This window comes from Crocodylus porosus, unplaced genomic scaffold, assembly GCF_001723895.1.
Source record: "Crocodylus porosus isolate Cpor-Errol unplaced genomic scaffold, CroPor_comp1, whole genome shotgun sequence".
In the NCBI taxonomy this organism is placed as follows: Eukaryota; Metazoa; Chordata; order Crocodylia; family Crocodylidae; genus Crocodylus; species Crocodylus porosus.
In genome coordinates, this window is record NW_017728949.1 from 73,499,508 (window position 1) to 73,523,378 (window position 23,871).

At 42.2% G+C, this 23,871-nt stretch overlaps 1 protein-coding gene across 2 annotated transcripts in view; it reads left to right on the forward strand.

The window, feature by feature from the left end:
• The window catches only part of ARHGAP15 (Rho GTPase activating protein 15), a 511,110-nt gene that overhangs the window by 395,930 nt on the left and 91,309 nt on the right, over nt 1–23,871 (forward strand). For both annotated transcript variants that reach the window (XM_019554206.1, XM_019554205.1), the window contains exon 12: nt 16,788–16,922. In XM_019554206.1, the coding sequence (XP_019409751.1) occupies nt 16,788–16,922 (135 nt within the window). The remainder of the gene's footprint in view (nt 1–16,787; nt 16,923–23,871) is intronic.

Sequence of the window (23,871 nt, forward strand, 5' to 3'; positions counted from 1 at the left end):
CAGATCCTAGCCGCTCTGACCGTGAAGTAGCGCCTCCTGATATCTAGCCTAAATCTACCCTCTGCCAGCTTGTGACCATTATTCTTGGTCACTCCTGGTAGTGCTTGGGGGAAAAGGGACTGCCCCGATGCCAGCTGATCCCCCATTTTCTTTGTGCGCCAGTGAGTGCGGAGGTGTTCTGTTGACAACCATGCTTTCTGTCCTGCTGAGAAAGGAGGCCTCTTGCCAGAATCAGGAAATGAACTGGGGGCAACAGTTAGAGGTTATATGGTCCAGGAGAGCATGAAGGCAAACCACATGGTTCTACCATAATTGGGCTGTCTCTTTGGCTGGGGGCAGACCTATGCATGGGATAAAATAGGCCGTTTTGATCAACTGGTTCATTACCATCAAGATTATGGCATATCCATTGGATTCAGGCATCTCTACAATAAAGTCTAGGGAAATGGTGGGCCAGGGTCTGGAGGGAGAACAAGAAGAGCCCACATGGTTTCTGTATGGTTTTTTTAGTACAGGTACAAAGATCACAGGAGTGGATGAGGTCTCAAACTGTCTCATGTAGGTGAGGCAATCAGAAGTATCAGGTAACCAATCGATAAGTCTTTTCTGCTCATGGGCGACCCACTAAAAGTGACTTATGGGTTACATAGAGTATGGTCAGCCTGACCAGATCCAGAGGCACATAATCACAATCCCAAGTGAATATGACACCCTCCCATATCTGATGGGGCTGCTGAGAGAAAACGGCTTGCTTCTCAGGGAGAATTTCTTCTCAGGTGGCAGCTTAAAGTGGGGTCAGCAAGTCTATGGGTTGCATGGCAGTGATAGCATTGTGCAGTTTAAGATTAGGGCTTGGTTTGGCTGGCGTGTGCATGGGGCCAGCATCAGCAGCTTTTCTGGTCTTGGACCCAAGTACGTATATTATTTGGAAATCAAAAATGGGACAAGAAAAGCACTTAGTGCAGCTGCCTCTGATTGAGAGCTTTTGCCTTGTGGAAGTATTCCAGATTTTTGTGGTTTCTGAGACCCTGTATGTTGTGTTGCACTCCTTCAAGGTAGTGTCATCATTCCCCAAAGGCCCTCTGGATAGCCAAGAGTTCCCAATCCAGGACCTCATAATTCTGTTCTTCTGAGGTAAGTTTTCTGGAAAAGAAATCACAGCGATGTAGGGGCTGTTCTGGGCCCTGGTGTTGGGAGAGCACTGAGGAAGAAAATCCGTGTTTTTCTGTTCAAAGATGTCTGTGAATTCCTGGTATTTCCTGGGCCAAATGGGTTTTGGTATCTGGAGACAGTGCCTTGGGGGCAGGGGGCTGCAACTGGTGGCCTCTGGCTTAGATTGTAGCAGGGTCCATCCCCTTGGCCTTTCAACAGTGTAGCTTGAGTTCAAGTGGACCTCCCAGGTTTTCCATCTGATTAGTGGGTTTGTGGTGTGCAAGCCAGGGAAACCCCAGGACCAAGGGGTAGTGTGGGGAGCAAATGGCCCCAAAGCATATGGTTTCCCCATCACCCAGGAGATTCATCTCAAGGGTGGTGTTTTTCCATTCCATGAGCTCTGAAGCCAGAGGTGAGCCATCTACAGCCTCTATGGTTTCAGGTTTGTGTTGCTGCATTGGATTTGTAGTTCTTGTGTAATGTTTTTGTTTATGAAATTACTCACTGCTCCAGAATCCAGCAGGGCAGTCAGCACTGGCAATGAGCAGTTTTTGCCCTGGGATTCAAAGATGGGTGGATAACAGTAATTGTAGTTCTGTGGGCTAAGTTTGCCAGTTCAGGGGCTGTGGATGCCTTGGGGGCTTTGGAAGACCCCAAGCCAGTCTACTTCACTAGGCCTGAGATCATTCATTTACCTTGACCCCTTCTCTAGGGCCACATGGTGCACTTGCTTCCAGGGCACAAACATTGTAGCACCACTTCTGCTACTGGCAATGTTCTTATTCTTCTAGCAGGGGATGCTGGAGCCCCTGTCCACTGGTATGGGGGTTGGGAGCAACTGCAGCAGAGTGAGGCTGTGGAAGGGGCAACACCTCTTTGTTTTCCTTTGTGTGTTCCCAAAGGTTGAGATCAATCTGGATGGCCAAGTCCATGAGCGCATCAAAATCTGAGGGTGTTTCCACCGAAGCCAGGTCATCCTTGTTCTCCTCCTGCAGACCCCAGTGGAAATAATAGAGTTGGGCTGCCTCATGCTTATCTTGCTGGGATCCTATGACCGCAGCTGACTTCCTGCCCTTTGGGCAGGGGGCTGGACTCAATGATCTCCCGAGGTCCCTTCCAGCCCTGATGTCTATGAAATCTATGAAATCATTCCACTGGGAGTCTGCTGCATAGCAGCAGAAGAGGGCAGCATAAACCATAACAGAATCTTCCCTCTGATGCAGGGACTGCAGCATGATCTCTGTCATCTAGTTTGGAGAACAAGAATCTCCAGACATGACCATGAAGTTCTTGATGAATGCTCCCCCCATGTTGGAAGACCAAACTGTTGCGCTCTGCCAAAGGTGTGGTCTATTTCAGAACATCTTCTGTTATGAGACTAACCGCTAAGGTAACCCTTGCTGAGTCTGAGGAGTAAAACTTGGGATGGGCTATGAATAGACTGTGACATTGCACAAGGAACCTATGGAAATGCAGCCAGTCACTGTTATACCTTTCTATTAAAGGGATGGGTAAGTGGGGTTCCAGACAAGGAGCCTTATATGTGGAAACCTTGCTGTATAGCTGGTGGACCTGGGAGTTGAGAGACTGATTTTTTGCCAATATCTGTTGATCCTGGTCTTCTAGCCATGTGAAGAGCATCTGTGTCAGCTGGTCTGGCCCAAGAGGGTCTGGGGGCCCTGGTATGGAGTCCATCTCTACATCAAGCCCCCTTTGCAATGTATGGTGGTCTGGGCAACTGGTCATGCCAGGCCATAGGCAACCAAGTCTGGGGGTTACCTCAGATTCTGGAGAAGCCAGGAAGTCTGAAGACAGGAGATCTATCCAGAAAACCATGTCAGAGGTCCAGAGGGTCAGACAGAATGCAGGGTTAGGGGGGCTAACAGGGTACCTATCCAGGAGGTCAGGCCAGAGCCAGTTCAGGTATCCAAAGGGTCGGTCAGAACATGAGATCGGGAGGCTAGCTGGGTTAGATAGGCAAAGAGCCTATCAATCAATGGGTGCAGCAACCTAGGTACAAGTGCCCAGACACTTATACGGGAAAAGATAAGAAGTCATCTAGCCCTGGCTGCCTACTGTGGTAGCAATGAGGGGTGAACTGAGGTCCCAATGCAGGGCTCTAGCCACCTGAGTCTGTCCCAGTGTGCTGCTGGGAAGGTGGCAGCTTGGGTTGAGCTGCCATGCTGGACAGGCCAAGGCCATGGCCTGACACTCCCAGAGTAAGAATAGCTTTTTTTTTTCAGTTTAGCTTATACCCAACAAAAATAGATGAGATAAAACCATTAGTATTTCAGAATCTGATTGTTCACGAGATAGGTGTTGTACTGGCATCAGTATGTCAGGTTGCATTTGTATTTTTACTTATATCAGTGTAACTCTTCCATGTTGGCAAGTCTAAATCCGAACCCAGGACAGTAGCAAAAAAAGCAGTTGCCCTCTACTGGCTGTTCAGTCAACTCTGTGAAATGACTGTGGGCTGCCTGACCTTCAATTTTCAAGACTACTCACTACACTGCAAATAAAATATGAAAAACTATTTTTAAAGGCAAAATATTAATGCTACAAATATTTTAGGGAACTGTCTGAATAACTTGAATGAAGTGTTTAATGACCTCTCCCAACCCAGAGGAGAGTAGAGAGAAGAAATTAAGCGTTAGTGGTAAGTTAAAGCTGAAATCCCATAGGTGATGAGATATGGTCTGTTTGAAATAGTTACAGTTTCAGACTTTTTCTTCTACAATCAGCGGGTGGAGACCAACATAATCCAATTAATTGTAATTCCCTTTTGTGGCACTGGTACAGGCATGAATGATACAGTAAGTCCATTGAAGTCTTATCTTTGGTCAGATAATCCAAGTGGATTCACATTATGAAACTAGCTACAGTCCTTTGTAAGGTTATTAGGAACAGAATTGGGTTTACCAAACCAGAAGATAAACTAACTCTACACAAAAGCAAATGTTCTGTCCTTGATTTTTACACACGGGATCCACAAATACCTTATTTCAACATTAAAACACCTCTTTCTTCTGGCTCATACCCCTGAACAGCTAAAACATGTGAATCTGTGTTCCTGACTTTCTGAAAACTGGGTTCTCAATTGCACAAAGATTTACTTGTTCACGTAATCCTTAGTCATGTGAGTATCCATGTGCCTACTAAAGTGAATAAAGAGTATTGATTAATCATATGAGTCAAATTTTGAAGAGTTGAGTTCCTAATTTTATTTTCCCTGCTAAATAGAACAATAAAGTATTAATCTACTGGCAGTTTCTACACCAATTAATATAGATTATGTATGTGGTGTGGTTTTTTTGTGTTACTGTAACTGTAGATGAGGAGAGTTACTTAACTTTAGTTGATTCTGATCTGACTCAAGGTTCTTAGATGATCTATTATCCATAGAGAAAACTGTACTGATCTTCTTTGTTTTGTTAAACTTTCCTTTGATTATCACAGTCGCATAAACTGAATACTGCTGGAGACAGTTACAGAAATATAACTGACTGTGTTCACCAATGAGAGTTGTGTGCTTCTTGTCTTATTACAAATCCTTATAGATTAATAAAGTCTAGTGACTTCATAGATCGGTCATTTGATCCAGTATTGCACGTCTTGCATTTCTTGGTTTCTTTAAGTTTGTCTAGGCGAAAGCCCCGCCCACCCTCCTTCCCCCCAGTTCTTTTTTGCATTTATCCTGTTGAGTTCTCTTATTTAATAAAGGATAATGTAATAAGTTTTGTGGGACAACACAGTAAACTGTGTATTAAGGTCAAATCTTACTAGTACATCCAGAAAAATTACTTCTGACTTCTTTTTTTCTTTAATCATATGTCTGAAATTGAATCCAAAGAAATGTTACCCTTTGGGGTACATTATGTATGAAGTAATTTATGACCCATGGATCACAAGCAGGCAGTGAATTAAGTTTCAGATAAGTCTGCCAAATATTACAAAACATTGTGTACAGATTCTTGGACTATGAAAAGGCCTTTGACAAGATGGAAATAGAAGCAGTGTTAGAAGCAGTGAAAAGGGAAGGAATAGCAAAACGATATGTCATATTCCTGAAACACTGCGTTTTAGTAGTACAATCCATTTGAAAAAGACAAGGAGTGTGGAGATGTTTTTGAAGTACATAAATAGACAAAGAGATACTGTGTCTCTCTAGTTCTTCATTTTCTCTCTGTTACATGTTCTTGAGAAGCCTTCAGTAAGAAGAAAGCTTTTTAGTCTATATAGACTGTGTCTACATGAGACACTGACTATGCAGTAGCCCAATACTACTGTGCGGTAGCATTGCATGGCAAAAACCATGATGTGACAACACTGTGCAGTAGTATTATGTTACTGCACAGTAACATCACAAAAAAGGCATTTGTTTGCACTACTGCACAGTTACTCAGGTTACTGAGCATTTATTTAGTACTTGCTTTTACAAATACTAAGTAAATAAATGCACAGTAACAGCTGCACAGAAGTGTCTTGTGTAGACGCAGCCATAGAGTACATTTGTGGACACACTGTTATCCATGATGAGGTACATAACAAATATAATAAAAGACCTAAACATAAAAGGGGGCGGGGGGAATGAGGGAGAATGGGAGCTCTAAATTAAAATTAGTTATATTTAATGCAAAATTACAGAAGCAAAAATTTCACCACAAATTTGAAGCTGGAAGGAGGTGTTGGCCTTGACTAATTTATATTATATTCAACAGAAAGATCAGGTAAAAATAAGGATTTATGGTGGACTAGTCATTGGGTGGAATATATAATGAACTTTATTGTGAAAAGCAAGGAAAGAATTTGACACCTGAGTTCAGCAACCCAGGCAGTATAAAGTAGAAATATTAGTATACATCTAGAACATTGAAAACTTCAATAGCAGGCACTCAGGTGCATGGTGTCTGTCTGATACAGTATAAAAGAGAAAATTGGGAGAATAAGCAAAAACAAGAAACTAAAGTAAAGACTATCTTGAACTCCATTCCACCATCTCTGAGGTGGGTGAGAGGGTGTTTTAAATAGGAGCCGGGTGACCAGGATCTGGAATACACTTCCCAAGGAGGTGGTGCAGTCCCCAACCTTAAGCGTCTTCAAGAGGAGACTGGACAGACACCTTGATGGGATCAGTTGATCTCTGCAGTATTCCTGCCCGGAGCAGAGGGGTTGTACTCAATGATCTTCTGAGGTCCCTTTCAGCCCTTATTTACTATGATCCTATGATTCTATGTTCTGAAAAGAAGAGTGAACCAATAAGAAGTATTTTTTCCCCAATGTCCCAAGAATAAATAACATCCTCTGAGAGTCAGATTCGTCTTGTATTTGAGCAGTTTGCAGTGCTGGAAAGAGTGTGGGTCATTGGAAGTCAGTGGTAGTGTCTACATAAGAAGTTTATTGCAGAGTTGCCTAATTAACTCCTCAGTAAAGTCTACACATGTGGCCCTATTAGACGACAGGAAAATAATTAACTCCACCATAGGTTAGTACTTGTCAACACCAGGCACGTATATACCTGCTCCCACACATTGGGATTAGACCACATTGGAGCAGACTCGATTAATCAGAACACTCCAGCATGCTGCAGCATCTCATGTATTCAGCATCCACGCATTTCAAAATGGCTGCAGGGGCATTTTAACTAAAGCTCATCAAACACTGAATACATAAGACACTGACTGTGGGCATAGTAATTAGAGTGTCTCCTGAGAGTCGATCAATTTAAAACACCCACTCACCCACACCAGAGTATATGTAAAAATGCCTACAAGTACTACCCTGCAATGGCATTATTTAGCGCAATGCATGTGTAGGTGTTGACACAGATGGCTGGGGCATGAGGGTGCTCCAGTGTCAGGGCTGCCTGCACTGGAGCATCCTCGTGGCCCAGCCAGCTGCTCTGCAGCACATTGAGTCAGGGGGAACAGCCCCAGGCTGGCAGGCTGACCCTGCTCGGGCCCCCTGCCAGCCGGGACTGCTCCGACCTAACTCAGCATGCTTGAGTGCCAGGCACACATGTAAACCTGGTGCCCAGGAGCAATACACTCTGGCACAAAGTGCATCAGATTTGATTCTTTTGCATTAATAGCATGTGTAGATGTGCCCGGTGTGTGATAAGTGTGGCATAAGTTACAGCAACTTGTAGGAAGCTTTAACTTATGTGTCAAGAGCATATTTTTAAGAGCCCAGAGCAAGATTCAGTTCTACCATGCACCATCCTTGACTTCTATATATACTCCTTCCTTGCTCTGATATGCTCCTTAGTTTTTCTGGGGCATAGCTGATAGAGGAATCAGCTCTACTGGCTTTACCCCAAGAAAGAGTTTCCCCTCTGCCAGGGAATTCCCAGCTAGTCACTGACAGGCATATTACAGCTTCTCTTCACTGTCAGAGTATTGCAATAGCTGTGAAGATCAAGCAAGAATCTACCCCTGGAGTTCTAATATAGCTGATACATTATTATGTTCACTTGCACTTATGACTAATAAATCACTGAAAAACTATTTTAAAAAGTAAACATGGCCTACTAATATGTAGTTATGTAAAGAATTTTAGTGTACTTTTGAGGATGCTTAATATATTTTTGAGAACAGCTATTTGATATTTAAAACCACTTTGCTTCCATCTTATAATAGTTGATTTAATAGTTGAATTTTCTGGTATTTTAAGTAGAGTTGGAGTATCGTTGTAGTCATGGTCCAGTAAATATTCACAGGGTAAGGATTTTTTTAAGGCTATCGTACAGGACCTAATGGACAGTTGGCAAAGATGTTAGACAAGATTTGTGCACAAAGTGCCATTCCTTGGATCATTTGGAAGGGCATTTTACATGCAAAAGCTTGTCTAACATCTCTACCAACAGTACAGGTGGTCCATAAAATGTAGCCCTAAAAACTCTTGCCTGAGGTATTTTAAGGTCGTTAGAAAGCTGTTTTACTGAAATTTTTACTTCAAATTATAGTAGTAGTGAATGCTAAGTCACAACTAATAACAATAGCAAAACCTTTTTTTGGACAGAAAGATGATAGAAATATGCTGGTGGTTATGTTTGTTTTACATTTAACATCACTATGTATTTTGATTCTTTCTATTACTTACTACAATTAATGCCCTGAAAATATATTTGATATAATGGAGTTGCAAACTGACCACATTTCAAAATCTTTGGACTATTTTTGTGTTTTCCTGCGGTACTTTTTTCTAAACTGCTTGTATCTTCTCTGGTATACTTCTTCTCTTTCCTTAGAAACAATGAGACAGTTCATCCCTGTGTGACTCCGTAGATTTCTGTGGAGCTGCTCTGAGAATGAATATAGCCCAGTGTGTCAAAATACAGAAATCTTATTTCTTTTTGGTACCCGCTACTGAGATTTAAGTTAGCAGTGGTTGGTTGTTCCAGTTTGCTCTTAGGTCAGTGAACTGTCATTTCAAAGAACTGAAATAAATAGTCCCCTGGACACACGAAAGAGTCATTGTGATTTTAGATACAGTTCCTTGGTAATTTGCACCTAGGCAGTATGATAATAAATGCATTTATAATATATGGACACATACATCGGTGATTGGCTTACCCTCTTATCCACATAGCATCTTTTTATATCAAATTCTGTAAAGCAGCAACTTCAGTTTCTATTAAAAGGACACCTTTTAACTGTTAGAGACGTACACAGTAGGGCTAATAAATGCAGTTTTTGTTTTACTGACTGGATCACAATAATCTGTCTGCAATAGAGTTGGATGAATTCAGCAAAAAACTATTCATAAATGTTCTGAGAATAAAATCCATGAGTCACTTAGCTGGTATTTGCTGCCTCTTTCATTTGCTTGAATGGTCTGGGAAGAGAAGGAAGATGGAAAGAAAAGGGACTGCTTATCATGAATGTAGGCAGGACAGTAGGCCTCAAAAGCCTAGAGAAGGGGAGAGGAGGAAGATTTATGCAGGACGGAAAGAAGTGTTGCAAGATGCTGGAGGGGACAGAAATTGCTGGCTGAATGGGATGGTTCCACAGGTTATAATGTTCAGCCATAATTCAGATAAATATATGAACTACTGGATGCTTATTTAAATTGAAGCACCTAAGCTTTAAAATGAAATGTTATTGCCTTAAAAGCAAATATCTTGTTTCTCCCATTTGATGCTTTATCTAGATCAATTGTGATGTCCCATTATTCCAAGGGTCTTAAGAAAGCTGGCTCATCTTTGATCCAAAAGAGTCTGAAGGTCCATGGTCTCCTACAAGCCATGGCAATGGGTATCAGTGGCACATCATGACAGAGGCACTTTCTCCGCACTGTACAGTAAATTCCTCTGCCTCATATTGCCAATCTCATCCCCAGCACCCTGTTACTGCACCATACCACTGAATTTGTGGTTCCTCATTACTTCATAAGAAATAGAAATCAGTGGCAGTTGGTTGTGAGAGTAAATGGATCAAAGAGTAGGAAAGGTTGTGGAAAATAATGCTGTAGAGGGGATCTGCAGTTATATCTGGGTCAAAAGGGATGATCCACCAGTCTTAAAGGTTGCCAATCCATAACCAGGGGTCCAAATTTTCCATTCACCATGGAAAAATGCAGTAAAACTGGAATTTTCTCAATTTCAGGAGAAAAATGGAGATTTTCTCCTTTAAAGGATAAAAACATGGGAAACAATGGGTTTCCCCTTGCAGGCTGGCAGAGTTCAAACCTGCAAGGGGCTGCAGGAAGCAGGAGAAGCCATGTGCATGTGCATACTAATACATGCACATGGCAGGCAGGCAGCCTGGAGAGCAGCTCCCGCAGGTAAGTTGGGGCTGGGGGAAATGAGGCTCCATAGTGAGGGAGGAAGCTGAGCAGGGCTGGTCCAGGGCTGGCATGAATGGCTGCAGGTCCCAGGCAGGGAGAGGGATAGGGCAACAGGCAGCTTGTCCGGGGGGGGAAGGGGAGGGGCTGGCTGCATATACTCCCGGGAGAGGCATGGGAGGCACATGCCTCCCCAAGATGTGCATGACAGTGAGGTAAGTGTGGGCTACCTGCTGCAGGCTCAGGGTCCAGTACAGCAGGGCAAAGCAGGTGGAGAAGCAGGGTGGGGAAACTCGATACCACTGCCACAAGTTCCATACCACCATGGTGAAGTTCCTGTGGCCTAACCAGCACTAACAGGGTAGCAGTGTGGACTTGTGTTCTTCTCTGCTGCTGTTAACTTAGGAAACATTGCCTGCATTTAGAATGAAAAACTTAACATGGGGCACCTCACCACGGCAGTGTGGATCTTCCAGAAGAGGCACCAAGTTTTCCCGTCCAGCCCCACTCTTCCCAGCTGCATATGGTCCCACCTGCCAGGCCACATAGACCCCAGGGCTCAGGCACTGCTGCAGGGGGGCAGGGGGCTGTGGACCCAGGTCCCTGGCCCCATAACCGTGGCAGCTGGGGGGCCCCTCTGGAAGGGCTGGGGGGCAAGGTGCTGTGGGTGGGGAGCATGAATGACGTGAGCCTCTGACAGCTGGGGGGCCAAGGCGCTGGCAGGAGCACAGCAGAGGGAGCATGGCGGTGGTAAGCAGGAGCTCCCACAGATGCCGCTGGCACTGTGGGTGGGTGGCCAGCACCAACCAAGGATCAGTGACTACTCTCAGATGCTGCCAACAGCTTTGGCAGCAGCCACCGGGGATCACAGACCACTACTGGCGGTGTCAGCGGTGCCTTTTTGTAGGGGGTGCACTGCCACGCTCACCCCCTACACATTGTCCCTGGTGGGGAGTGAAGGGCACCAGCATGCTCAGGGGGCTGTGGGTGGGGAGTGAGGGGCTTGGACCTGTGTTCTCGTGAGTGAAGGGGGCAGGGTGAGTTCTGTTTTCCATGATAAAAAAACCCAAATGTATAGGTATTTAGAATTTATTTTTGTATAGTGATCGATGCATTGGCAGGCTTCCAAATTGCTTTAAAATTGTAAACATATATAAAAAAATTGGTTCAGCTGATAGCTATATACATAGTGCTGTTTCATTTTGATCACAGAATGGATTTGGGGGTTTTTAATCAGAGAAGTTGCAAGTTTTAGCAGAGAATTAGCAATTTTTAGACAGAGAAACCCAGGACCACTGCCTATAACCTATCACACAATATGGAATTGGGAAGCCATTGCACAAGGTCAGCAGTTCCTTCAATATGGAAGGAACTGGGTGGTTCTGTATGCAGTACAGTGTGTGGCTTTGCCTGAGGAAAATCTTCCTCAGGGTACATATTGCCCTCTGTGATTTAAGAGCTGTTGTATGCCCCATGGAATTGCTAGGACTGAGAATGTATCCCTAAATGCTTTGGCTTTGTCAATGAGTACAGTTGCTGTGGCTGCCAGATTAGAGGGTCCCATCTCATAGCAAGTTTTCACAGCTTTCTTAATTTAAGAAAATAAAATATGTATATAAACTTTGGTATTGGTTTAACTAAAAAGGAAATGGTGAAAAGATATAAGCATTAGCTTTCAGAAGGGGCACAGACAGAAGAGACAATTTTCACCTGATCTGGCCCCTGAAAGTGCTCTACAGCCGTGACCAAATGGAAGTGCATGGTACCAAAGTGCTTCAAAGATCCCGATCCAGTGAAAATTGGAACCCTCATTGCATGCGGATTCAGATGAAGGAGTTTCAAAACATAGTGTCTTCAGTAACTTGCGTCTGCACCACCTGTCAGCCTCTGAGCTGTTTTTCGAATGGGAGGGAGGGGAAGGGAGCAGAGGGAGCTCAGTCTGGGGGGGGGGCGGTTTCAGCCATCACTGGAGGGTGGGGTGGGTGGATTGGAGCCCCACCAAGTCTGGGGAACCCCTAGAATTAGCTCCCTCCCATTCTGAAAACAGCACTGGGGCTGGGAGGGAGGAGGGGGCATTGCTAGGGGAAACCGGCTGCAGGCTCACAGCCAGGAGCTGGATTCCCCAGTGCACCCTTCCTCCTAGGCTCAACAGTTGTAACTCAAAACACTTCTTGCAAAGTGTTATGAGTTACAGTGGGGAGCTGCTCATTTGTTTGCACCTGAAGAGACGTTTCAAAGTCATTGTGTCCTCCTCAGAAGATGGCTTAAAAAAGCTGTTTATGGAAATAGCTTTGAATGAGAGCATATTTACATCTGTCCTTGCTTTTATATATAGAAGTTCCCTCCCCCAGCCCCATCTTTCTTCACTAAAACAAATAAACAAACCTTTCTTCAATGTCCCTAATAACCTAGTAAGAAAAGCAGCAGATACCATCTTGGAATTGTTTTGAAATAAGATTTTTCAGGGCCCTTGGGAAATTTGCTCCTTTCAAACCCCTTTTCTCAGTATCCCAATGCAGCCCAGTAGTTCTATCATCATCTCATAGCACAATGAGAACCTGATTGTGAGTCACCCCGATTGTGAGTCATTATTGTCCCCTCGTTCTTTCTTCTACTTTGTCTCGATTGACTTCCCCCCTTCTTTGAAATAGTTCAACTTAATCCCTTCTCCTTGTCTTCTCATCATTTATTTTTTCCTCTTTGCTTCTTCAACTGGTTTCAGAATGGGCTGACAATATAAGGCCCAACAATCCATGTCCTCACTTCCTGTTTCTAAGCTAGTTATGAACGTCTCTTTCCCTTTTTCTGTAACGTACAAGTAGATCACCAGTTAGAGGTGTGGCTGTGCTGTTCCACTTAAGTGCACTGGTTTCAGGTATAAAAAATAGCACACACACATTATATGTTGAATTATGATATATGAATTCACTGTAGTTAATAAGTTGCTGTGCAAGTAAGCCAGTGAAATCATTGAGACCGCTTGCATAGTGAAGTAATGTCCAGTGTAAGTAAAGATACCAGAATGTGGTCCTAGGGGATTTTAAGACCAGAAAAATAGCCTAAAAAGGATCTTTCTCAAAATAAACACACTCAAAAGTGCTCAGTGCAAACATTTTTCTGGAGCTGAATCTGTATGCAGAACAATACATCCTCTTAAGCAATTTGGTCCTCTTTCAAACCTAGCTCAGTTAGACCCATTTAAAACATAAGAAGAAAATGATCTTGGTCTAGATTCTTCTTTTCCTTCTTTTTTTTTTTTCCCCTAAGGAGGAGAAAAAAATTCTTACAGTGTATATCAACCAGGGATACACAACCACATCTTTATTTGAACTGGAACTAATGCAAGTACAATTTTAAAGCTTGATATAAGAAAAAGAATAATGCAGTAGTTAAAGCCTCTGTTACCACGAGTATACAACATGTGTGATTTTTTTTTTTGCCAGCCACCTTGATGGAAATCCTCCATTTTTTTTTTTCCATTTCTTCATGGTATGCTTATTTTTTACTCCTCTTTAGTACTTTATCATCATAATATATTTTCAGGGGTGTCTAGTCATGTTCATGTCTGTATCTAAGATATATGGTATCATCTGGCAACTAGTGTGAAACTAATCACTTGCTTTTTAATAAGGAGTTAAAGCAGCAATTTTAGGGCCTGACTCTGTTGCTTTGAGCAACCTCAGGTCCCAAGAAATTAATTACCTTATGTAAATGAGTCCAGATTTAAACACCCTGGCCATGTCCAGACAAACACAGCCATGTGGTATTTGGCACCACAGACATGTCTGTAGCACCAGACATTGCACATTCAAGTGTTCTCCACACTGCAAGGGGTCAAAAAAATCCAGGGATCAAAAAACCCACACACAAAAAAACAGATATCCAAGGTTAAAAAAAACCCACACAAAAAAAAGGTGGAATGACACACATGGGGGCCGTGCACACCACCCAAACCTGGAGCCTGGGTGGCCAGGGCCACACTTCAGCTGCCAGGCAGGCTACACACAGCAGGATCACCGCTGCTGTGGCCCCAGGAAGCCCTTGGGTGCCCAGGCAAGGCTGCTTGGGCTAGCCCAGTGCTATCCCACCCGGGGTAACCTGCTGCACACCAGAGGGCACATGGCACAGGATTTCCCCGGGGATAACTAGCAGCGGCACAAGGTGACCCATTGATAGTTGTCTATAGGGAATCAAGTGTCCACGCTCATGTGGACGGGGGCTCTGGGTTCAGATCTTAAAGACCCAACAAGTCCATTAGGAGTAATGGCTGAGTTAGGTCTAAACAATTAGACCTATAATTAACTGAAATTAATTTGATATGTATGTGTCTATGTTTGCTTATGGTCCTATCGTCACAGTGTCTGAATTATTCCAGTCAGTGGAAACAGAATTAGAATGCTGCATTGAATGGACTGAGCTATTTTTTTTTAATTTGATTTTTGGCTGGGTAATATTTTTTTACTTGGCATTTGTCCCTTCTAGCAAACTTTTTTTAAAATCGCTTTGCTAGATGGGAAAATGACACCCTTTGCTTTCAAGATGATACATTCCTAACACATTTCCTTGAAAAGCTGGAAATGGTGCAAAAATCTGGAAAGATAAGTTTCTGTAAAGCCTTAGAAGTCAAGCATTCAGCTTTAGATATTTAAGACAAATGCATGGTAAAAACAAGTTGTTTTATTTTTAAGGTTTCTACTTAAAGTTCTGTGCCAAGCTACAGTACTTATACATTTTCTAAATGTGTTTTAAGCAATAAGTTGTACAACATTTTTAGAACATGTGTTAAGCTATTTCTCTAAGAATGAAGCTCTTAACAAAACATAAGCACTCTGCATGAGATCTTAGCAGCAAAGTGCTTAAAAGATAAAGTAAGAATTGGTACCATGGGAAGAACACCAGCTGTAGAGCACACAGGTCCATTATGAGAAGTATGGTAGTGGGTAGGGAGAAAATGATTTAATCAGGAGTAAAACCAATTTTATTATAAGGGCACGCAGGGGGTGTGGCACCATAGTGAGAGGGACATTTCAAAATATCTGACAGATTTCAACAATGTGAAAACCCACCCTGTTCTTTAAAGTGACAGTAAACCCCATCAGGTCTCTCTTTTTGATGCTATTGTTAACAGTTGACTGTTTAAAGCTGGCCTGCTAAGACGCTGTCGATCTATTTCAATAGTGTGTGGCAAAATAAAAGGCTAATTGTTGAAATACAATCAATCAAATATGATCTCAGGGTCTGAAGAAGGTTCTCTCTACTAATTCATCTGAGTTTGAATCATTATTTTTGTGATCAAAGAAAGAAAGAAAGAAAGCCCCATAAATGCCCAAGTTTGCCTTTTTAAACTTTGTAATATGTTATCAATTGAAGGCAAGGGGTCCATCAAATTTATTTGTCTACAACTTTGGAGGCCAATATGTCATAAAACACTTACTTTTAAGGGAACTCAAGCCTGTATCTGAGTTTGATCTTCCATCCAGAAGCAAGTTCTTAAGCAAAAAAAAAAAAAAAGGAAGAAGAAGAAGGAGGGGAAAAGAAAGAAAACCAATTAAATAACCTATTAAAGCTCTCAAACTGATGCAGTCCAGGCTTTCTTATTATTGTGGGCAAAATGGTTGGAATGCTATAATTGAAGTTAAAGCTGGCTAAACAGTGAATTTGAGACCAAATGAACTGTTGTGCACCATATTTCAATGGGTTTTATTAAAAGTAGCCAGCAGCATGTTGCTTTAAATTCAACTTCTGATTTTATTCAGTAGTCTCCATGATTGGCTCTTGATTTGCTTACAGGCTAAAACTTGTGTAAAAGTTAAAGTCATACTATACGCGCTTAAAAAGCCAAATCCAGTTTTGAAATAGCTGAACTTGTGGAGAGCATGTGTCATTTTAATTTTAAGTACGGAGGATTTACACTTTCCCTGAGTTTTACACAGATTATGATCCAGTTATTTATTGTATTCTAACATCATACTTGTATTATAAAAAGGCAAAGAAAAATAGAATAATAATCACCCAATTTAGCTTTATTTTTATTAGAAACTTTATTTTAGCTTTTAGTTTCTTTTATATTTAAATTCCTCAGCTCAGTGGAGCTTCAAAAGAAAACATTTTTTTGTTATTTGTAAAAACAGTTTCGTAAGCACTTGTGGTTTGTCTTTAGTGTGTTATCATTTTTGACAGCTTTGCATAGCCTAGGTAGGCCAACAGGGGTCTGTCTAATATTGTTGCTGGGCAAATCTTCCTCCCAGAGATGAAAACCAAACAAAATATTTTTGAAGCAGTAAGAAGGAATTAATATCCTTTCTCTCACAGTACTCTATTCCTTGCTGACACTACATTCAGGCAAAAAAAGGAGAAAAGCGTTACCCATTATTCCCTTGTACATAGCAAGGCTAACACATGTAAAGCAATAACTCATTTTCTATTGCCATGTTTAGCATATGTCTCCTGTTGGCTCAGCAAGGCCTTTAGGCCGGTCCCTTGAGCCGGCCATCATTGGCAACTCTTAGCCCCTCGGCCTCAAAACCAAATAGCTTTGAATCACGTTGAGCTGTGATGCTAATTTTCATACTGATGCATTATGGGAATAAATGTATCTGACATACTGTGTCAATGGTACTGTCTCTTTGTGTCTCTTGTTTTTTTGTTAGCTGCATTCCTACAGATGGTATTCCATTGAAAATGTTCTCTTCCTAAAAAAAAAAAAAAAAAACATGCACAGCACCAAACCTCTAGGTGCAGAAGGCTGTTAACGGTTGCTGATGATAGTAGGCAAACATTAACATAATAATTAGTGTCTTGTAATTGTTTCATTAAAACCAGTTGTTCCATTTCTCCTCGTGTTTTCCCAGAAGAGAAGCTGAATTTGGACGACAGCCAGTGGGAGGACATCCACGTTGTCACCGGAGCACTCAAGATGTTTTTCAGAGAGCTGCCTGAGCCGCTGTTCCCATACAGCTTCTTTGAACAGTTTGTGGAGGCGATAAGTAAGTACATCACATACAGTAGAGGCTAGTGAAATAGACTGTTAAAAATAATACTAAATGAAAAAATGAAAGAACAGATGCATCTCAAATGTAATTTACTTTCCATGATACCTGATCATGTCTCATTATTGTTTTTATTGTTTTTTCCTCCTATAGCATCTTATTTAACTAAAAAAAATCCTGAATTGTTAGTCTAACATTTCTGAATATGTAGTTTACATTAAATGTTTTCTAAAAAAGATTTAGGCAAAGAATAAATTGCTCATATTTATTCTCTTTTCATTAGAGACAAGCTAGGTGATAATTTGTAGACCCCCCCCCTCCCCAAACACAGTACCTTACACAAGACTAATATTTGGGAACTATAAAAGCAGCTATTTGTCTTTTGAAGGGAAAAAAATCAGCATTATATATGTTGTCTAGAATGAGTAGCACATGCTACATTTCATAACATTACAGATTATGTCCTAAATGAGCATATATGCAACATGAGGATATTCATGATATTTTTCTTTTTCACACCAACTTTTAATATTGTTTTAAAAAAATGCAATGTAGCCTGGAAGAGTATTTGGAAAATGCAAGACAACTTCTGCTACATGTACCTGGAGGTTGCATACAATCTCTAGATTTTAATATCTTGGGGTGCACTTTGTAAAATTGTGACAAATTAGGAAAAACTTGTTTTGTAAACAATCTGATTTGTAGTTTTTCCCTTGAAAAAGGAAAGAAGGTGGGAAAGCTTGCAAGCCTAGCAGGAGCTTAATTAAAGTCCAACAGAAAAAAATCTCCAGGAAAAACAATAAAGCACTTAGAGATCTGTTCTCCAAATGATGCGCGCGCATAACTGCCATTACCGTTAATGAGAGTTGTGCGCGCGCGCATCAGTCAGAGAATATGGAACCTTAATGTGCTGTTTAATTTGATTTTATGTTCATAAGAGTCTTTAGGTTCAACTAAAGCTCTTCATGACCAGCATCAGATATAATAAAGTTGAATAAATCTCTCAAGATTCTTCTTTTCCCCTCTCAGCTATTTAGGGATATACAGTATTTAAATACACAATGCAAACAAAATGCATTTTATTCACTTTCAGAAACTTCCCATCTTCTTTTATGGCACAGAAGATGGTCTTTTGGGGTTCATTCCACAACTCTCAGTCTCTGTAATGTTCAAAAAGGAAAAAAAAGCATAACCATTGCCTTCCTGTTTTCAGCTTCAGTTTCTGTACTTCACTGGAATGTGCTGTTCCTTTGAAGTACTGACTTTCCAAGTGTGGATTTCAGGTGGTGACCAAAGTACTGGTGCTTCAGGAGGACATAGTAGACACAAGGGCCACTCTTTAATGCAGTTTGCTTTGTATCTTATGCATAGTACTCAGCAGTCAAGTGTTTAATATATATTTTCTGCATTTACCTCTTTGTTTTGCTGATGTACCATTTCCCATAACATAGAAATTTGGGGGTAATATCTAGTCTTTCTTCCTTTTTATCATGTAAATCATTTGTGTTATGATTTACATAGCTGCACCACAACGAAACAATACCACCTTGTGAAGAACATTATCAAGACAAAGACCAATATCTGAAGGACATTATCGAGTGTTAGACAAACACTTGATTGGGATGGTTTAGTCAGTGATGATCCAGTGATGAGCAGGGGATGGACTAGATGTCCTGAAATTACTTCCAGCCCTACTTTTCTGGGATTAAAAGGCCATTACCTTGTCTTTCTTATGGTCTTAACCATTAGCTTTCATGTTGGGGCAACATGAAATAGTCTGTTGGCTCCAAGGGCAGATTTTTGCCAGTTCGTAATAGTGAAAATAACAGGAAACTGGCAATGCACTTCTGAATTAGAGTTTGGAAGCTTGTCAGGGAGAGACTGTACTGGAACATTAATATTTATGTAGGAGAAATTAATGTCCATTTTTGCTCTTTCAACTATTATTAATTCTTATTATGATTCGGTGAGCCATTATACACATTGATAGACTAATGAACAGTCAGTTACGAAGGAGCTTTAAGATGGTTTCTGTCTGAGAAAAAATATTAGCAGTTTGATAAGATTGATGCTATTTTTAATTCTTTGTCCTTGTTGCTTTCTTTTTTTGCACATCAGGGTGTTTTCTGTCTAATGCAATCTATCAAATCTAAACAATCAGTCAATCAATCTGGCCCTCACTCCCACACTATTTGCACAACCACACTTTAAGTAACTGCATTTGAAGAACTAAGTCTTAAAAGAATAAAAAGTTCTCTTTCAGTACTTTTAAACAAATCTTCTGTTTGTTATACTAGGATCCAGTCCTGAGGCAGTAGAAATCAACTGCAAATCCCCTTTAACTTAAAAAAGACTGCCATAGGGCACTGACACACAACCAGGTCCCTGTTCTAACTCATGGTGGCTTCACATAAAGCGCCATGAGATAGAGGAACAATGCCCCCTTCCCCCACAACCCAACACGCATTCATCTGTTGGGGAGGTATTGAGCTCCACTTTAGAGCTAATCCTGTGGATGATCCTGCCTGCAGCCTGTCTCCCCTAGCCCCAGCACCCCCCGTCCCATCTCCGGTGCTGTCTTCAGAAAAGATCGGAGGGAGATGGAGCTGTGGGCTGGGGGCTGGGGGTTGCCTGACTTGAGCTAGAGGAGGAGGGAGCTGGGGGGGGCTCCAATCCACCTGTCCCTCCTCCAGCTCAGGTTAGGCAAAAACAACCCAGAGCTCCCTTCCCCTCCCTTTCTGCAGCTACAACCAGGGGCAGGGCAGGCTGGGCTGCGTCATGCTGGCAAACTGTCCCTTGGGAACAGAAGTTCCCTAAATCACTCCATATTGCAGAACCTTCTTCTGGTCTCTCCTTAGGTAAGGGTTAATTTGCCATGCGATCAGCCACTTTTAAAGAGCTCTGCAGCTGTGTTGGTATGTCACATGCACGGCCTTTGAGTACTTTCAGGAGGCCAATCACACAACAAATGTCACTTCTGTCAGAGCCCATAGTAACCAGGTCCTTCACTACCTTTGCTATTTTGTATTGCTCAGTCAGTGTTAAGCTGCTAGGAAGGCTGTCTATGGTAGGCATCTCAGGATTCCCCTGCAGCATTGCCACAGTCCAGTGCAGGGCATTCAAGTAATCCTGGAGCAGCAGAAGAGTTATAGAGGGTCAATACTAAATAACCCCCAAGGACAAAACAGCCCCAGCGTTGCAGGGAGCAACTTGCCATAACACAGCCATCGTTAGCTCCTGTATTCAGTGCCACTCGGTCACACTAAATACACGGGTATTTAGCAGGCAAGAGGAAATAGTAACAAAAATGCTGCTATTTGTAATTATAATAATCTTGAAACAGGGCATTTCTTGGAGATTTCTCTGACTTGCTAGTAGAAGCTAAGTCTCAAGAAGTTCTATACGCTCTTTATGATAATGCTATGTTAAGCAGTGAAAGAAAATGAACGTACAGAGTAAGCTTATGGATATTATTTTTCTGGATGATGCTGTTTCAGTTGGTTTCAATTGGTATGAACGTTGCTTCAAAAAGTTAATGCACTGTGTTTCATCAGTCAGATTGCTTGAATCTTCTCTCAGCATACCATTCCCCTTAAAAATAAAATAAGGTAGGATTATAATACTAGGCTGTAATTGAGGAAAGTTATGGAATTTCACTTGCCCTGGTAAAAGTGGGAAATCATTGTCCATTCATTTTTGAGGATTTACAAATGAGGAGTAGAAGATCATGTGACATTAGGTCAATGCAAACAAAGCTTTCTCTGACCCTGGGTATTGGGCCTGTAACCTTTCCTGCAATTCTGCGTGTATGTCACAAGCATATTACTCTGGAATGGTGCATAGCTATAGAATGTATATCCATACCATATGTATAACACCATGACTATAACTAGGCTGACCACAAGAAAATCCCAGACGTCCAGGACATTCATTCAGGAGATCCAGGATGCTGCATCCCTCATGCTCTCACAAGTCAGTGGGCATGGGGGCAGCATGCCACGCAAGCACTGAAGCTTGTCTGCCTGCTCCATGCCACTCTGACTCCCAGCCAGACTGCCCCTGCGTTTCCCAGGATGCCCATTATCATTCTGAGCAGCCAGTGGCAACCAGCCTCTGAAATTTGGCTATGTCCTGGTTATGTCCTAGCTAAACTGGGACATATGGTCACCCTAACGATAAGGCCATGCTAATATTAAGTAGCATCTTAATCTGTGAAGGGCTCAGTGATTTCAATAGAATTGCTAGCAAAATAAAATTCTGCTAATATTACTAGAGCTGATAGGATTTGGCCCCTAATTAAAACAATTAATCACCTGGGTTATTGGATTCAATTTATATTTCATTTTGTCTTTTGCGTTAGTTCATGTGGTATCATGATTGCCATATATGGCACAGCCAAAAACGGCAAGCCCCAACCTTGCAATATGTTTTCTCAGACCCACTTTTGGTATAATTTCAGATAACAAATACCCAATCCTCTGCAAAGAAGAGAAAAGCTGTATATGTAAATAAGTCAAAATGTAGCAACAAAAGTTTAATACCTATGTAACACACATTGGATTGCGTAGTGTGGCCAGAGGAAACAGGAGACCCTCCAGGCAGATGAGTAAGAGAGAGGCTGGACTGTGGCAGTCCCTAATTGGACAAGGCTTGGGTGCTGTCACACCAGGTATATAAGAACAACTCAACTAATGTTTCTAGCTGTTTCTCCTGGGGCTGCACAGATGAATTGGGAGCCAGAAAACCTGCTCCCCACTGGGGAAGAGAGGTCTTCCCCCTTCCTCTTCGCTGGAGAGGCAAGCAAAAGCTGTGTGATGGGAAAGCCTCAGGTACAAGTAGAGGAAGTCTGTCTTGGAGTTTGAGACTCCTATTTCCTCTGTCTTTTCCTTTTTTTCCAAACTGATCAGGAACTGAGGCCTGGCAGTTTGGGCCACACATGCCTTGATCGGGATAATACCATGGGGGTATTAAACCCTGGAGCAGACTGACCACGAATGGGTCCTGCAATTTACTGACTCCCTCTGTTTTGTAACTGTAGTGTCTCAGCACAGCAGTGTAGCTGAAATTGGATGTCCAAGCTGCAGCCAGAGGCCTGGGCCCTTTTTGCTGTTTCACAGCTATTGTGTTTCAGCCTGGCTGTGCAGCTGAACCTGAGCCATATGTTTGGCTGGCAGTTTTGGCCCAGGGTAAAGCCTGCCATAGTTTGAGCCAACATAGTTTATATCCCAAAAGCCTGGCATAGTTTATGTCCCAACCAAACGGTATGATTTGGGTGCTAGATGTAGTTCAGGTCTGAGCCAAGATAGGCTCGACCTTTCCTCCGAGCTCATTTTCAGCTTTCTGCACAGCGGAGTTGGGATTGGGACTATGAATTTTGGGGTGCAGCATGCTGACAAAAGCTGCAGCTAACCCCTCAAAGTCACCATGTGGAAGTGGAGGTTGGCACTGTACCATGTCTCTAGGAGCAACGGAGTCCCTTGCAAAGCAGAAGGACCCATGCTCTCAAGCAGCTACCTGCAGTGCAGTGAACCCAAGGAGCAGCTCAGGACTCTCTGATGTGGGCCCCCCCCCACTCCAGCCCATTGCTGAAGACAGGTATAGGGGTGCAGACCCCCAGAACTACCCATTGGGGAGCCCCAAGTCCCAGACCGCCTGGGTATGAGTGAAGCCTGCCCAAGGTGGTGCCACTTATTGACTTTTATTTGTAGTTAACACTGTTTTAAAATTCTATTTAGTGTTTACTTTCAGGTTTTTTTGTTTTTTATTCTTTGTAATAAATGTGACTGTGTTTATACTGCTTGTGAGGGGGGGTTGTTTATGTGGGACACGTAATTCATTCTTAGTAATTCATTTAGTGTTTCCCAGGTGGTCTAGATGGAGGCTCACGCCAAGGTCAAATATATTTAGTACCCCAACATTAAACCCAGCCTGTGTTGCTGCTGACCGGTGCCTGGCAGAAGGATTAGACCTATGAGGAAGAATGATGGTTCATTGCTTAGGGTGCTAGCATAGCATTTGAAAGTCCTGGGCACAAGTTTTTGATCTTCTATAGACATCCTGTGTCATACTGCTCAAATTAATTTCAGGGAGAATTAGGCACCTAACGGGATCTGGGCCTTAGCCTCTAAGCTGACCCTGAGCCTGTACTTGCCAAACATCTATGCAGCCAATCCTAAACTTCAGCTCTAGCAATTGTCCAGCCTGAACTTCTGTATATGAGGTTGGTTGTGTCCTTGCTCACCTTCTCTTTCTATAGAGCATTTGGTACTTAACCTGCACTGCACTTAACCTGTTCGAGCACAGGAAGTCTGCCAGCAGCAACCTATAGTTTCCTGTTTCTTTATTTTAGACCTTCTGTAGTCCAGTTACTTATTCTACTCTCCAAAAGTAGAGACACAGATACAGTGCAGTGTAAATGGGTGGGGTGGCTGCAAGATAGGATATACAAGGGTGTTTCAGAAATGAACTGATTTTGAAATAAACCCCTTTTTTGTACAGTAAGTGGGAAACTACACAGCAGCAGCGAACACTAATGGCTTCATTGAATGTACCCATCATTTACAGCTAGGTAGAGAAGTTATATGGGCCAGTAAATGATCATTCCACACAAAGTGGTTTTATTTTGAAATTTCCTGAAACTTCTTCAGAGATGAGGAAGTGAGGGTCACTCTGCTTGGCTGTCAAAGGTCAACCCTAAATGTCAGTGTAGACATATCCTCTGCTCCTTATCTGTAAAATGGAGCTAATCTCATCCCTATGTAACTGGGTGTGAGGAGAAATACACAAAAATAGGGACCACATAAGTAGGATAGATGAATTTCTTTTAAGAAATGCATTATAGCTCTTTTCAAGAAAACATTTTTATTTGTCAAAATATTTTAATAGAACCCTCTTTGCCAGTATCATTATCTATTTTTCCTTTGCCTGGCTTTCCTTCAATACCTTT